We start from the raw sequence: 14,514 nt of genomic DNA on the forward strand, positions 1-14,514 counted from the left end.
AATGGAGCGCCTGGATTGTGTTTCATTCAAGCATAAAATTGAAGTGTCTATGCGTGGATTGTGGATCTTGTCTCGTTCATTAATGTATAAACAATGAATTTATCCCATCTGGCACAGTGGCTCAGCGGTAGTGCTCAATCCTGGCAACCCAGCGACCGGTGTTCGAAACCCCGTGTTTCCAATATAATTTTTTTGAATATAATATTAATGATTATACGCCAAAGTAGCCTAGTTTCAAGTTAAAATATTATAAATCTACATGCATTGAGGATGTCATTCTTTATATAGCTCTCAACGTGCACCAAATTGAATTATTCCTACATCGCAAAAAGAAGGGGAAGACTAGGGTTTCGAACCCCGGTCGTCTGCGTGAAAGTCAAAAGAAGAACCTGTTACACCACAGTGGAGATAAGTAAAAGATCGACTATATCAATCAATGGGAAGAGAGCCGTATCGTTATTTTGTATAACAGTTTAACTAATTATTTTCGCTAGCAAGATCTCATTTGATTATTCAATCCAGCAGGCAAGTTTAAAGAAATATAATCTGATTGATTGAGGTAATGAGGGACTTAAAATTAGCCTATAGATAACGCATTTAACTTGTCGGCGAGGCGATTGAGCCGTACTGCAATATGTTACTAAAGTTTTAAATCAATTAATCAATCAATGCCGCTAGAGAATCAGGATCTCTGCTCTCGACACTTGCTGCCTTCTCGGCTGAGGCGGGCACGCGCACTTATCCTGGGTCTCAAGTCTGGCTTGAGTTAACAAGACTGAATCCACCTTCGAGGAACAGGAAAATCCCGGCTTCAAACATCGGGTTAACTGAATCTGGATAATGACATCTTGATCGACTTAGTTGAACCAGGTACGGGGAACAGGGCCCTGGTGTGTGTTTGCACGTGCATGCGTTTGTACACGTGCGTGAATCCAATAGGGCTGACCTTCGAATCTTTTTTTGGAATTCGAAGCTTCGGGGCCGAGATTAAAAAAAAAAATATATATATATATATAATAATAAAAATGTATGTAAAGTTTAAACATTTTTAAATCTTAGACAAACGAAACACTTTGCTTTCATGAAATATTGTAAGCAGTCATTTGAGACTTTATAAAAGCAGCACAATGAACACAAATGTGTCAGTGCCGAGTCCGACCTCATCTTAAATAACAAACAGCATTGCTTGTTGTAGTTAACAAAGAGAGGCAGAGTTGATTTTGCACCAAAAAATATATATATTATAATAATAGAATTATTATTATAATTTTTTTTTTATATATTCAAATTTTATTTTCTAATGAAGCTTTGAAGTATTTAAGGTCGCTTTCACATATAGTTTTGGTGGACTCTGTGCGGTTCTGGGGGTGAAGTTGCAACATTGTTGCATTCTTCATTTGGTTCGCCTGCGTTCACATAGAAATCTGTGAGGCGGACCGAACCTTCTGAACAATGTCACGCGGTCGAAAAGGGCGCTTGTCTATTGGACAGTGGAAATGTGTGTGTGGCTGCGAGCCTGTGTGCGCGTGCGTGTGTGTGTGTCTGTGTGTGGACTGCGAGTCCTCCAGATCAGCGGAGCGGAGGCGAGTTTTGACATGGCATTGATCCATTGTTCTATTGAAGCACATTACCACTATCCTCTCGCTAAACAACTTGTAGACCACGGTGTTTTTATGAGTGCCCACAAGTAGCTGTTTTATTAATAATATAATAAGCCACGTTTTTTCTTCCTTCTTCCCAAGATGCACAGATATATAGATAGATAGATAGATAGATAGATAGATAGATAGAGAGAGAGAGAGAGAGAGAGAGAGAGAGAGAGAGAGAGAGAGAGAGAGAGAGAGAGAGAGAGAGAGAGAGAGAGAGAGAGAGAGAGAGAGAGAGAGAGAGAGATAGATAGATAGATAGATAGATAGATAGATAGATAGATAGATAGATAGATAGATAGATAGATAGATAGATAGATAGATAGATAGATAGATAGATAGAGAGATTAGATGCAGTGTGCTTGTTTTGCAGTGAGTGCTGCGAGCAGTGGTAATAATAATCACTTCCTATATTTGGTTCGCGTTTGGTTCGATGAAGCCGAACCGAGACCGACGTTTTCAGGCGGACCAGAGTTCGCCTGTTTGGTCCGCGAACCGAGTTCGACACGCATTCACACAAACCCGAAAAACCGGACTATCGAATTCTGGTCCGAAGGTCCGGACCAAACAGCCCCTGTGTGAAAGCGACCTAAGACAGCCCTAGAGTCCAAGCTCACACACGCGTGTCTCTGTTCTGTCTGAGCATGATGCTCCTTCAAATCCCACCATGTGTTTGTTTATACACTATGTGTTAAGGCCCCCACTCACCGCAAACACAGCTTAACCAGGCTTGACCCGCGTGCGTCTCGTCTCGTCTCGTCTCGTCTCGTCTCGTCTCGTCTCGTCTCGTCTCGTCTCGTCTCGTCTCGTCTCGTCTCGTCTCGTCTCGTCTCGTCTCGTCTCGTCTCGTCTCGTCTCGTCTCGTCTGGTCTGGTCTGGTCTGGTCTGGTCTGGTCTGGTCTGGTCTGGTCTGGTCTGGTCTGGTCTGGTCTGGTCTGGTCTGGTCTGGTCTGTCTGTCTGTCTGTCTGTCTGTCTGTCTGTCTCTCTCTCTCTCTCTCTCTCTCTCTCTCTCTCTCTCTCTCTCTCTCTCTCTCTCTCTCTGTCTGTCTGTCTGTCTGTCTGTCTGTCTGTCTGCATCTCTCTCTCTCTCTCTCTCTCTCTCTCTCTCTCTCTCTCTCTCTCTCTCTCTCTCTCTCTATGTCCCAGGGAACGATGTACTGTACGTCATGAGACCACTGAACCATATGTGTGTGCGTGTGCATGTGCGAGTGTCTGCCAGCACATGGTGTACAGTTGAGTGCAGCGTGGTCGCAGTAGACCAGATAACACCTCTGTGCTTCAGTGAGTTTGTGTTTCTGCTCAAATGATAGCTTGATGGCTTGGAGTGATTCTAGTTTACTACAGAGTGTTCTAGGATGATGGCTTGGAGTGATTCTACTACAGAGTGTTCTAGGATGATGGCTTGGAGTGATTCTAGGTTACTACAGAGTGTTCTAGGATGATGGCTTGGAGTGATTCTAGGTTACTACAGAGTGTTCTAGGATGATGGCTTGGAGTGATTCTAGTTTACTACAGAGTGTTCTAGGATGATGGCTTGGAGTGATTCTAGGTTACTACAGAGTGTTCTAGGATGATGGCTTGGAGTGATTCTACTACAGAGTGTTCTAGGATGATGGCTTGGAGTGATTCTACTACGGAGTGTTTTAGGATGATGGCTTGGAGTGATTCTAGGTTACTACAGAGTGTTCTAGGATGATGGCTTGGAGTGATTCTAGTTTACTAGGACAGGGGTTCTCAAACTTTTTTATACCACGACCCCATCTTTTATTTTTTTGGAATTAAGGAATATCAAAATAAAAGCACACGTTTTTGAACTTGATCATGCATATTAATTTATTGGAACATTTTATTACAGCACTATGTTATCAATACACATTTATAAAACAAGGCATATTTAGCCAGAACATTAAAAAAAAAATTACTTGCCAATACGCGACGGCGCTTAGTTTGAGAACCACTGTTCTAGAATGATGGCTTGGTGATTCTAGGTTACGACGGAGTGTTCTAGAATGATGGCTTGGGAACAGAGTACGTCTGGCTATGATATACTAGTGCTAGTATAGTGAGGTGCATTGTGAGGCATTGTAAGAATGTTATAATTGCATTATAAGCACACACGCACTATTCTTAGTTTATAATCCCAACAGAAAATGACATGCGTTATGATTATTAAACGCATTATAAGGAATCTGGTATGACTGTGATGTGAGATTGCAAGTTGCCTCAGAGAGTATTATGTGAGTATGTGATAGGGATGCCCCGATCGATCGGCCACCGATCGTTATCGGCCGATAATCAGTATAAATATGCGATCGGGGAATTCCGATAATTAGTCATATTCGCCGATCGCGGAAACTGATCAAGTGGATATCTCACTCGCTTGTCTCAGACGCACAGGACCTGCAAACTGCTCCTCCTCCCTAGCCCCGCCCGTACCCGTGTAGAGTTTGTAAACACGGAGGCGGACCTCCTCTGCTGAGTCTAGATAGTGCATTCGACCTGAGCTAACGTTAGCTACCTAGCTATCGTTACTGTTTAAACAAAATTACCCAGTCAACTATTCACTTTTAGTAGGCATTGTCTAACGGTATTTAGCCGGCTAGCTACTGATAGCTCCGGATATCAACAAATGCCCCAGGAAGTCTAGTAGCCCATGTTGATATCTCCGTTAGCTTGCGTTAGCTTGCGTTAGCTGACGTTAGTTCACGGTTCAAAACGAAATGTCCGATTGAACTAAATAGTTGTCTTAACGTCATCTAGCCGGCTAGCAGTAGCTACAGATAGCTCCTGATATCAATGTCTTATAACATTGATTGAATGCGTATTCGAGCTGAGGGCATGTTGAATGTGAAATGACCAAAGCATAACGTTACCAAGGCAATAGGGTCCCGCTGCAGCGATGGAGAATCCTTTTTGGAGCTAGGGCTACTAGAGTACACACAGACAGTGGAGCTGTTTGCAGATAGCGAGCATTTTGACTTGTTGCGTGGTGGCGATGTCTCGCAGATAATACAAGTACAAGTCTAATTATATAATATATATATATATAAAAAAAAAAAAAAAAAAAAACGTTTTATATAAAATAATTTTTAATTTCTTTTTAATCAAAAACGATCGGTATCGGATCGGTATCGGCCGATATGGCTCACGACGATCGGTGATCGGTATCGGTGGCAAAAAACGTGATCGGGGCATCCCTAGTATGTGATGCTGCTTGGTACAAAGCACAGCCGAGTCCTGTACGCGTGTAGCCTTTTTCCAACGCGTCCGTGTTTCCGGGTTCCCGCTTTGCGCTCTGATTGGCCGCTGACCTACGCTAGTACGCCCCCCCTCGCTATGAGCGTAGCAGGACGGACGCTGAAATCGAACAGCTGTTTCCGCGAGTACGCCCCCATCGCTATGAGTGTAGCAGGACGATCCGTGTTCATAGCCATTCATCTCTAAAGCTAACCACTATTTGTAAAAGCCACAACCACGTTACCATATTTGTAATAATGTAAATCATTGTGTCGTTGTACATATTGTGTATACAACGTGAATAGCTAACGTAGACGGACGCTGATGTTGATACGATAGCCCCTTTAGCTGCACTAACGCTGTTGTTAGCTTACATGCTAATGTGAATGGGATCGACCATAGCATTGCGGCTAGGCTAGCTACCTAGTACCGCTAGTTGAATGGATAAACGTTATTTAACATTGCAGAATGTTATTACTTATTACTATTGTCGTGTCCATAAGTTCCCTGGCAGAATACTTGTGAGGACAAAGGTATACAAAGAGGAGAGAACCATTTTAGATCGGGCATTGTTAGGTTTCGAGAACGGCGGCTATGGCGGAAACAGCTGTTCGATTTCAGCGTCCGTCCTCCTGCTACGCTCATAGCGAGGGGGGCGTACTAGCGTAGGTCAGCGGCCAATCAGAGTGCAAAACGGGAACCCGGAAACACGGATGCGTTGGAAAAAGGCTACACGCGTCCTGTACACCATTATCCACATGTTCTAGTGCTTTATGTAAATTATCAGCATAGCTGGAATACCTATTGGACCAGTCAAGATTGCTTGGCCGAAACTACCCATTCTATAAAATACAATATTACGTGCATCACGATACATTATTGATCTGGTAGGACTGTGTTATGATAATGTTAAACGTTATACAGTTGTAGAGTATTAAAAGAGTGTCAGCCTGAGCCTACATATCTACAACTAGAACTAGTACATAGTGTGTATTATTGTATTATTATAATGCATTCATAAGAGCAACAAGTAAAGTGTCACCATATTGTTTGACTGTAACCATGATTAGATGCAAATTAAAAGAGTAGCTGGTCTTTGTAACAACAATAGGATAGTTTTAGTAACCATTGAAAGCGTGTCAGTCGTTGGTCTAGATCAGGGGTAGGCAACCCTAGGCGCGCGTGCCTGCATAGGCACGCGGGGGCATTTTCATAGGCACAGTGGGCAGCATTAAAAAAAATATATATATTATAATTTTTTTTCTTTTTTTTCTTTGAAATATTATAGTGAAATATTTTGCACTGTTGTCGCATTTATCTTGTTGAAATCCTCCCACAGGTTCTTTTTACTACCACATATTTAATTGAGTCCCTTTATTTGTTTATTACTTCAATTTAGCTGGAAATACATTGCTACATCATTCAGTAACATTTGCAGAGCCTTATAACAAAAACATTATTACGGTCACCATTGTGACCAGTGGGATTAATCAACACATTTTATTATTTATTTTTCTATTTCATTGAACATTGCACATGTTAAAAGCAATTTTTTTGTACTCAAAACGAATATTACCAAGTCAAGTTGTGTTCTTAAAACAATGACAATAAACATAGTTTTATTAGGTTGAAATAATGTGGTTGTGTACTTATTTTTCTGTTAACTTATTATGGATTGAAAACTGAAAACCTTAATGCACAGTAACTGAACTCAATATTTTTATGTTCTGGTAACTTATTATTATAAAAAAAAATACAATGTAGTCTTGCGATCAATCAAAACTTATTTACACGATATACCTCACATTCACCCTCCATTCACATCCTGGTGTTCTCCTGGTGTTCTCCATTAGGCCTGTAGGTGGAGCTATGACAGCACACGTACAGTACACACACCGATGGTGTGTGATGTGTCCAAAAATGAATGGGCAAATGTGAGTCAAATGGTCACACTGTATGCAGCTGTTTGTCTGCATTGCATTCCCCCCCCCCCCCAACTCAGATTTAGGGTTGATACAACCATCATAATAATATTGTTAATAATAACAATAACAATAATGATGTAATAATGTAAAAATGATCATTAAAAATACCTGATTATGAGAAAAAATAATTACGATGCATGGAATATTGTTGAGGCACACTAGTTACAACTATATTTCAAACAGGCACTCCATGTCAAAAAGGTTGCTGACCCCTGGTCTAGATTATCTTTTGCCAGGTTTATCATCATCATCCTTTTAATGAGTCAGAAGGTCAATAGGTACTGATTGATCTGTTATGTCCTCATTTGCATATGAAAGACATGTCAACCCAAGTCCAACACACACAACAATAGACAAACAAGGTCAAGAAACTCCAACAGAAAGACATGTCAGTGTAGGTTCCTGAGTTTCATCCATGCAACTGAGGATGAATAACAGATCAATCCCTCTACAAGTACCTATTGACTGTCTGACTGATTAGTCTGATGATAAACCTGGCAAAAGATAATCTAGACCAGTGGTTCTCAAACTTTTTCAGTCAGGCCCCCCCTGGGTAATTGGAAACATTAGGCGCCCCCTGTATGACGGTAACCTAGCAACAGTGTTTGTTTACAGATCTTGTGTGCAACACATTGTCTTTAAATCCGGAACATATTTCGTTCCACTCTGATTTTTTTTCCACCGGTCGTCTCGGATAGCGAGACCTCTCTCCACACTATGTTAGCGCTGTGTCAGCGTTCCACGAGAGTGGAACAACCATATAACTATATGAGGGAACAACCATAGAACCATATGAGGGAACAACCTCTCCCTCCATCCCATCTCCCTGCTCTGCAGTTCACCCGGGCCCCAGGGGGGGACACGCCCCACAACTTGAGAACCACTGATTCTAGACCAACGACAGGCACACTTTCAATGGTTACTGAGATGATCCTATTGTTGTTACAAAGACCATCCGCTCTTTTAATTAGCATCTAATCATGGTTACAGTCAAACAATAATGGTGACACTTTACCTGTTGCTCTTTAAAGGAACACTCCAACATTTTGGGAAATTTGCTTATTTAACATCTTCCCTGGAGTTAGACAAGAAGATACATACCTTTTTTGTCTCTCTGCATGCATTAGGCTTAGGGAACGCCTGGACCGTTAGCCTAGCTTAGCTTCATCACTGGAAGTGGGTCATACATTTACCCAAGTTCCCAAACAGTCACGAAAATACACTCCAAATACAATCAAAATACAACTCCAAAACGTTCCTGTAAACATGTTGTGACCTGTGTATTTACCACGTGGAGAAATAAAAAATTATTGTCTGGGAGACTTGTGTGACTGGGAGACTTGTGTGACTGGGAGACTTGTGTGACTGGGAGACTCGTGTGACTGGGAGACTTGTGTGACTGGGAGACTTGTGTGACTGGGAGACTCGTGTGACTGGGAGACTTGTGTGACTTGGAGACTCGTGTGACTTGTGTGACTGGGAGACTCATGTGACTGGGAGACTCATGTGACTGGGAGACTTGTGTGACTAGGAGACTCGTGTGACTGGAGACTTGTGTGACTGGGAGACTCGTGTGACTGGAGACTTGTGTGACTGGGAGACTTGTGTGACTGGGAGACTTGTGTGACTGGGAGACTTGTGTGACTGGGAGACTTGTGTGACTGGGAGACTTGTGTGACTTGTGTGACTGGGAGACTTGTGTGACTGGGAGACTTGTGTGACTGGGAGACTCGTGTGACTGGGAGACTCATGTGACTGGAGACTTGTGTGACTGGGAGACTCATGTGACTTGTGTGACTAGGAGACTCGTGTGACTGGAGTCTTGTGTGACTGGAAGACTTGTGTGTTTGGGAGACTTGTGTGACTGGGAGACTTGTGACTTGGAGACTTGTGTTACTGGGAGACTTGTGTGACTGGGAGACTTGTGCGACTAGGAGACTCTGGGAGACTTCTGGTGGATCCTGCTGGACGTCACTCACTTCACCATAATTGATAAATGACAGAGCATGAAAAATACATTGTCGGGAACTCGGGTAAATGTATGACCCACTTCCAGTGATGAAGCTAAGCTAGGCTAACGGTCCAGGCGTTCCCTAAGCATAATGCATGCAGAGAGACAAAAAAGGTACTCCAGGGAAGATGTTAAATAAGCTAATTTCCCAAAATGTTGGAGTGTTCCTTTAAGGAATTACAAGACACTGTAAGAACATTATGAATGTATTATAACCATTATCATTCAAACGTGATTTAAGATGCCATAATACACACAATGTGTACAATATGTACTAACTGAGGTTTAGGCTAATACTCTTTTAATACTGCCTAACCACATTTTCTGTGCTTTTATTTATTTATTTATTAAACATTTGTATTAATGTTATCATTATTGATGTTAATACTAATGAGGAGAAGGAGGAAGATGCTGGTAAAGAAAGGTGGGAGGGGGGCACAAATGGCAACAAATACCAAAATGAAGGGACATTGCAATAAACAAAAAGGCATAATCAGCATAAAGTTTATAAGAGGAATAAAGTGGGAAAGGAGGCTTCATTGGCAGAGCAGTTTATCAGACAATTTGTTGAGAAACTTGAGTCTGAGAACTATGTGGCTCTTGGTACAAAAGTATCTACTTCCTTTCAAAAAAAAATTCAGGGTTATTTTTTTCACCCCTTACCCCAACATTGGGATAATGAGTTTTACTAATCTTAAGGGTCAATTTTGCCTAAGCACCTGTTGTTAACCTACCCTTGTGTACGTGTTCAGTGACATGACTGAATGAATATGTGTCTAAACGCAGGCATATGCATTAGGGGTGCACAATTATATAGATACAATTATTATTTGTATAGACTGCATTTATCCAAAGCGCTTTACAACTTACAGTATGCCTCACATTCACCCATTCACTCACATTATTCACACCCGACGGTGGAGACAACCATGCAAGGTGCCAACCTGCTCATCAGGAGCAGTTTAGGGGTTAAGTGTCTTGCTCAATGACACTTCCACACACTGCTGGGAGGAGCCAGAACCGGAATCGAAACCTTCCGATTACTACCTCCTGAGCCACTGTCACCCATTATATAGTAGTTTGCAGTAGGTTGTGGCAGTGAGTGCACTACAACATAGTTGGTGATATTTATTTTTAGTTATTCTTTTTATATATATTATTATTATAAAAAAGGAATCTTCACTTTATTTATTTTTTTCATTGATTTATTGTGTTCAATGATATTTCAAATTCAAAGTTATCGTGTTAAAAAGAAACACCAGTGTTAAAGTTCACCAAACGCATATGATTTTCTCAAATCAACGAGTAATCATGTTTTAATAATCGCGATTTCAATATCAATCAAAATAATCACGATTATGATTTCGTTCTTTTCCATAACGGAACAGCCCTAGATCAACCCCGTCACCTCTGAGGTCACGATCCTGCAGTGTTTACACATCACACCCGGGTACATCACACTCCTGTTTATACCTGCTGTTAATGACAACAGTTTCAGGTGTACCGTCTCACGCGTGAGATTAGAACGTTAGAGAACTCAACATTCTAACGATGACATAACGCAGACCGCTTGAAGCCCAGGAGTTCTAGATCAAATCAAATCAAATGTATTTGTAAAGCCCGAAATCACAAGGTAATGCCCCCCATGGACCGGACAAGTCTTATTTTTGTTTTTAGATACATTTTTTAGCGTTTATCGCTTTTTACTACTGGGCTGTCCAGTAGAGAGAGAGGAGGAACGGGAGACAGAGTGGGGGGAAGACATTCGGCAAATAACGATGGGTCCGGGAATCGAACCCGGGTCGGCCGTGCCGCGACTCAGCGCGTTATGTGGTCCGCCACTGGGGCGCCCTGGATAAGTCTTCTTTAAACAAGTCAAGAAGAAACATCACAATAAATCAAGAACAAAAAAAACACCATAAAATCCAAATATGCAACACTCACAGACATTCCCCAAGGAAGATAAGAAAAAAGCACCACGTGGAGGAGAGAAACCTCAGATTTCGAGAATTATAGAGAAAACACAAAATAATTTACACTTGTCGGGTTCTCTTTTATCACACATACTGTAGAACAGTTTCCTGTGGTGGCGAACTTGTATACTTGTGTAATTTTCAACCGTGATTCACATCAAAGTTATTTCCCACCCAACAGCTGAGGGGACTTGATAAAGTCCCTGTTGTTGGCACAGTGTGCACTGTACACACACACACACACACACCCAACCCCCCCCCCCCCCCTTCCCTCCAAGGACCCAATTACACCCCTTTGCCCGTAATCGCTCGCAAACGCTGCTGATAACAATGGTTAGGCTGCTAACAAAACAAGTGCTGTTGTAACTGAACATGAATGGGAAGTGGGGTTCAAAGTGTCCGTCCCGTAAGTCGGGCCCCGCGCGTGGCATTTATGAGGGCTAGCCGGTCTCGGTTATGCCTTGATCTTGTTTTTTCCTAAAAATAGCCCCGGTCCCACACCCAGGGCAGAAGGGAAACGGGGCCCTGTCTGGCTTTACCGCTGAGTGGTCCCGCCAACACGCCCCCCCAGTGCATGATGGGGCCAGCTTGAGTACAGCTGGATGATGCAAAAATCTGTTAGTGTTACAGCAGGTTGGGAGAGGCAGGTGGGTTCTAGCACCACAACCAAACATGATTATGATGAATTATTATTATTATTATTATTATTATTATTAGAGAGGGGTGAAGGTGTATGGGTAATGTTTACTGTGCGAACAAAGACAGTATTTTCAGCTGGTTGTGAGAAAGAGGAAGACAGAGAGGAAGAGGGGATGAAGACAGGAAGTTAAAAGTGAAAGGAAAGTGGGTCATTAAAAAAGAAAGCAGCCTAAACAAACAGGAGGTCGAGATGAAGACGGAGGTAAAGTCACACAGCCTGATGAAAAATCACCCAGTCAGCCTGCACACACACACACACACACCCTTCCCTCCTTTCCTCCCTCCCTCCCTCCTCTCCCCTCTCCCCCACCTCCCTCCTACCCTTGCCCTTGCTACTGTGAAACAAACAACTCCAGAGCAGAGCTGGGGTGGGGAATACATGCAGGGCGAGAGAGAGAGAGAGTGAAGAATGCTACAGCACTACAGAAAGGAGAGAGAGAGAGAGAAAGAGCGAAGGAGGGGTGTGGGAATCCAGCGGGTAAAAGAAAAGGTGGAGCTAACTCCCCCGCCTCCCTCCCTCCCATCTCTCTCTCTCTCTCCCACAGACTTCCACTGCTCACAGACAGATGGGCGGATGTTTTGGCCAGGCCCCCTCGGCCAATCGTGGGGGAGGACCGGCCCCCCGCGGGGGCGGGGCTTGTCCAAAGGGACTGTGTGGCTGAACTTAAGGAGTGTGTGCTTCACTTGACTGGCCACCCGTTTGCTGAGTGGCTGTTGTTCTTTTTTTTTGCCCCCTTTTCTCTCATGGTCGTTCAGGCGTTCAGCATGAAGATTCAGGAGTCGGCCATCACGTGCGACACGGGGAGGGTGAGCGGAGGAGGGGTGCGCGGCTCCGACCTGGACCGCGAGAGCTGCGAGGACGTACCACGGCTGGACCTGTCGGCTCTGACCGAGGACAGCAACTGGGGAGGTGAGGTGCAGCGACCGCCCGCCCCCCCCTTTCTGTGGGAACACGCACACACACACATATACACACACACACATACATGGACTTCCTCATACACCTATTTTATTGCATCTCTATTATTAAGAATAGGAACTCAAAACACAATGTACACAATGTTCTCCACCCAAACCCAGCTCTGCACATGGGTGTCTGGGTAGCAGCTGTACACCTCCTGCTCCCTCTCCTCCTCTTCCTCCTCCCCTCCTCCTCCTCCTGTTGTGGCTCCTTGTGCGTCCTCCTACTGGACTTAGCGGTGAAATAGCCTCTTAAAGTTCTTTAACTATATATGGCATGAGACCCGGAGTGTTGTTGTCTTGCGCTGCGCCCGGCTGGCTTGACTCTGCGGTTAAGATGCACAGTTAGATAGCTGATAGTTCAGTTGTTTAATGTCGGTTGTTGCACTGAAACCATATGGAAATCACAGATCCTTTGATAAAGTGGATAATCAGGAGTGGATATGTCACTGGGTTGTTTCTAAGCAGTACATTTGGGTGAGTGTTGCCTGGACCGTTCTGGGCCTGCATGCATCTGTCAGGTGTCTGCTCTCCTGTAGTTAATGGGCAGCTATTGGCCCTCAATGCTTTACAGACTCGCTGCTGTAATCAGGCTGTGAGTAATGATTAAAGGGTGAACAGTGGTTATACTGCACCAGTTCACTGGCTGAGGAAGCTTGTTGATCTCGGAGGAGCATTTCCGAGGTGGCGTTTTGATTCCTAGTACTTGTTTGATGTTTAGTACTTGTTTACACAGCAACACCTTACTTCAGGGATGACTGTGTGCGTGTGTGGGGGGGGCTGGGCATATGCACGTTTCATTTCAGCTCTGCACGAGGCTGACACTGTAATATAATAAAAGTACATGTAGTTATTTATTAATGCCAGCCCTATCGAGTCCCATCAGCCGTGCCAAGTTCATACAGAAATAGCCATGCATCAACATGCTGTATTATGCACGTCTTATATATAGCTGTTGAAAAGACATCGGCTAATTATTCATGTTGGGAATTTGAGAATTGACTATCAAGTATTATTGTTCTCCTAACTCTTTGTTGTGCTGTAATAAATGGTATCTGCGCCAATGATTAACAACATTTGGTTGTGCTGATGTTGGAGGTTTGGAAGAAAAGGGAAGTACCCCTCGCTGTGTGTGTGTGTGTGTGTGTGTGTGTGTGTGTGTGTGTGTGTGTGTGGACTTAGTGATTGTTTTGGTAGGACGTCGTTGCGACAGAGGTGGGTGGAGGAGATATTGGCAGTGTATGGCTGTAAAAGCAAACAGTCGCTGAATTGTGGAATGATTTCCTACAGGTGCCATGACCTCACAGCCCTGACACCTGCGGGCGTGTGCAGACATGTCTTCTTTCACGTGCAAATCGGGTCTCTCCTGTCCCGCCGATCCTGTAGTGTTTATGTAATCGCTGTAACCAACCTGTGTGTTTCCTTCAGTCAGAACTGGATAAATTAGTCATTAGTGTTAGTCATTAGTCATTAGTGTTAAAGGAAATAATTGCTCAACACGACCTCTCTCTCTGAATTGAAACAGCCTCATGTTGTGATCGTTGCAGAGCAGACCAACAGCAGCTCCAACTGTATCCAGTGGAGCCCTCTAGTGGCTAAACGGAAACATGTATTAGGTCCTATTACCCAGCGAGACAGAGGGCTGTGTGTGTGTGTGTGTGTGTGTCAGCCTGTTGGCAGCTGCGTTGCTGTGTTTGCTCTGAAGCGAGTGGGCAGTGAAATATTTTCTCTGAGCTAACACACTGTCTAACGATAGCCAGGGACGACACTGCAAGCTACATGGAGGTTTATTGTTAGCTGTTTTGGTGCAGTAAGTCTGGTGTGTGTGTGTGTGTGTGTGTGTGCGTGTGTGTGTGTGTGCAGTGGTTCTTCTTCTACATTATGCTTCTCATCCTTTCTTCCCCTTCTTCCTCCTTCTCCTCCTCATCTGATATTCTGTTCTTTAGTCCCCCTTTCCTTGATTAAAGAAAAAGAAAAGCAGTTTGTAAGTGTTCTTGTGTGT

General features: G+C 43.6%; 1 protein-coding gene across 3 annotated transcripts in view; it reads left to right on the plus strand.

Moving 5' to 3' along the window:
• fam13a (family with sequence similarity 13 member A) overlaps positions 1-14,514 on the plus strand; it is a 259,712-nt gene that overhangs the window by 229,954 nt on the left and 15,244 nt on the right. For all 3 annotated transcript variants that reach the window (XM_084319360.1, XM_084319361.1, XM_084319362.1), the window contains one exon: positions 12,309-12,462. In XM_084319360.1, coding sequence (XP_084175486.1) covers positions 12,309-12,462 — 154 coding nt within the window. The remainder of the gene's footprint in view (positions 1-12,308; positions 12,463-14,514) is intronic.

Source organism: Notolepis coatsorum (genome assembly GCF_963971535.1).
Source record: "Notolepis coatsorum genome assembly, chromosome: 7".
Taxonomy (NCBI): Eukaryota; Metazoa; Chordata; class Actinopteri; order Aulopiformes; family Paralepididae; genus Notolepis; species Notolepis coatsorum.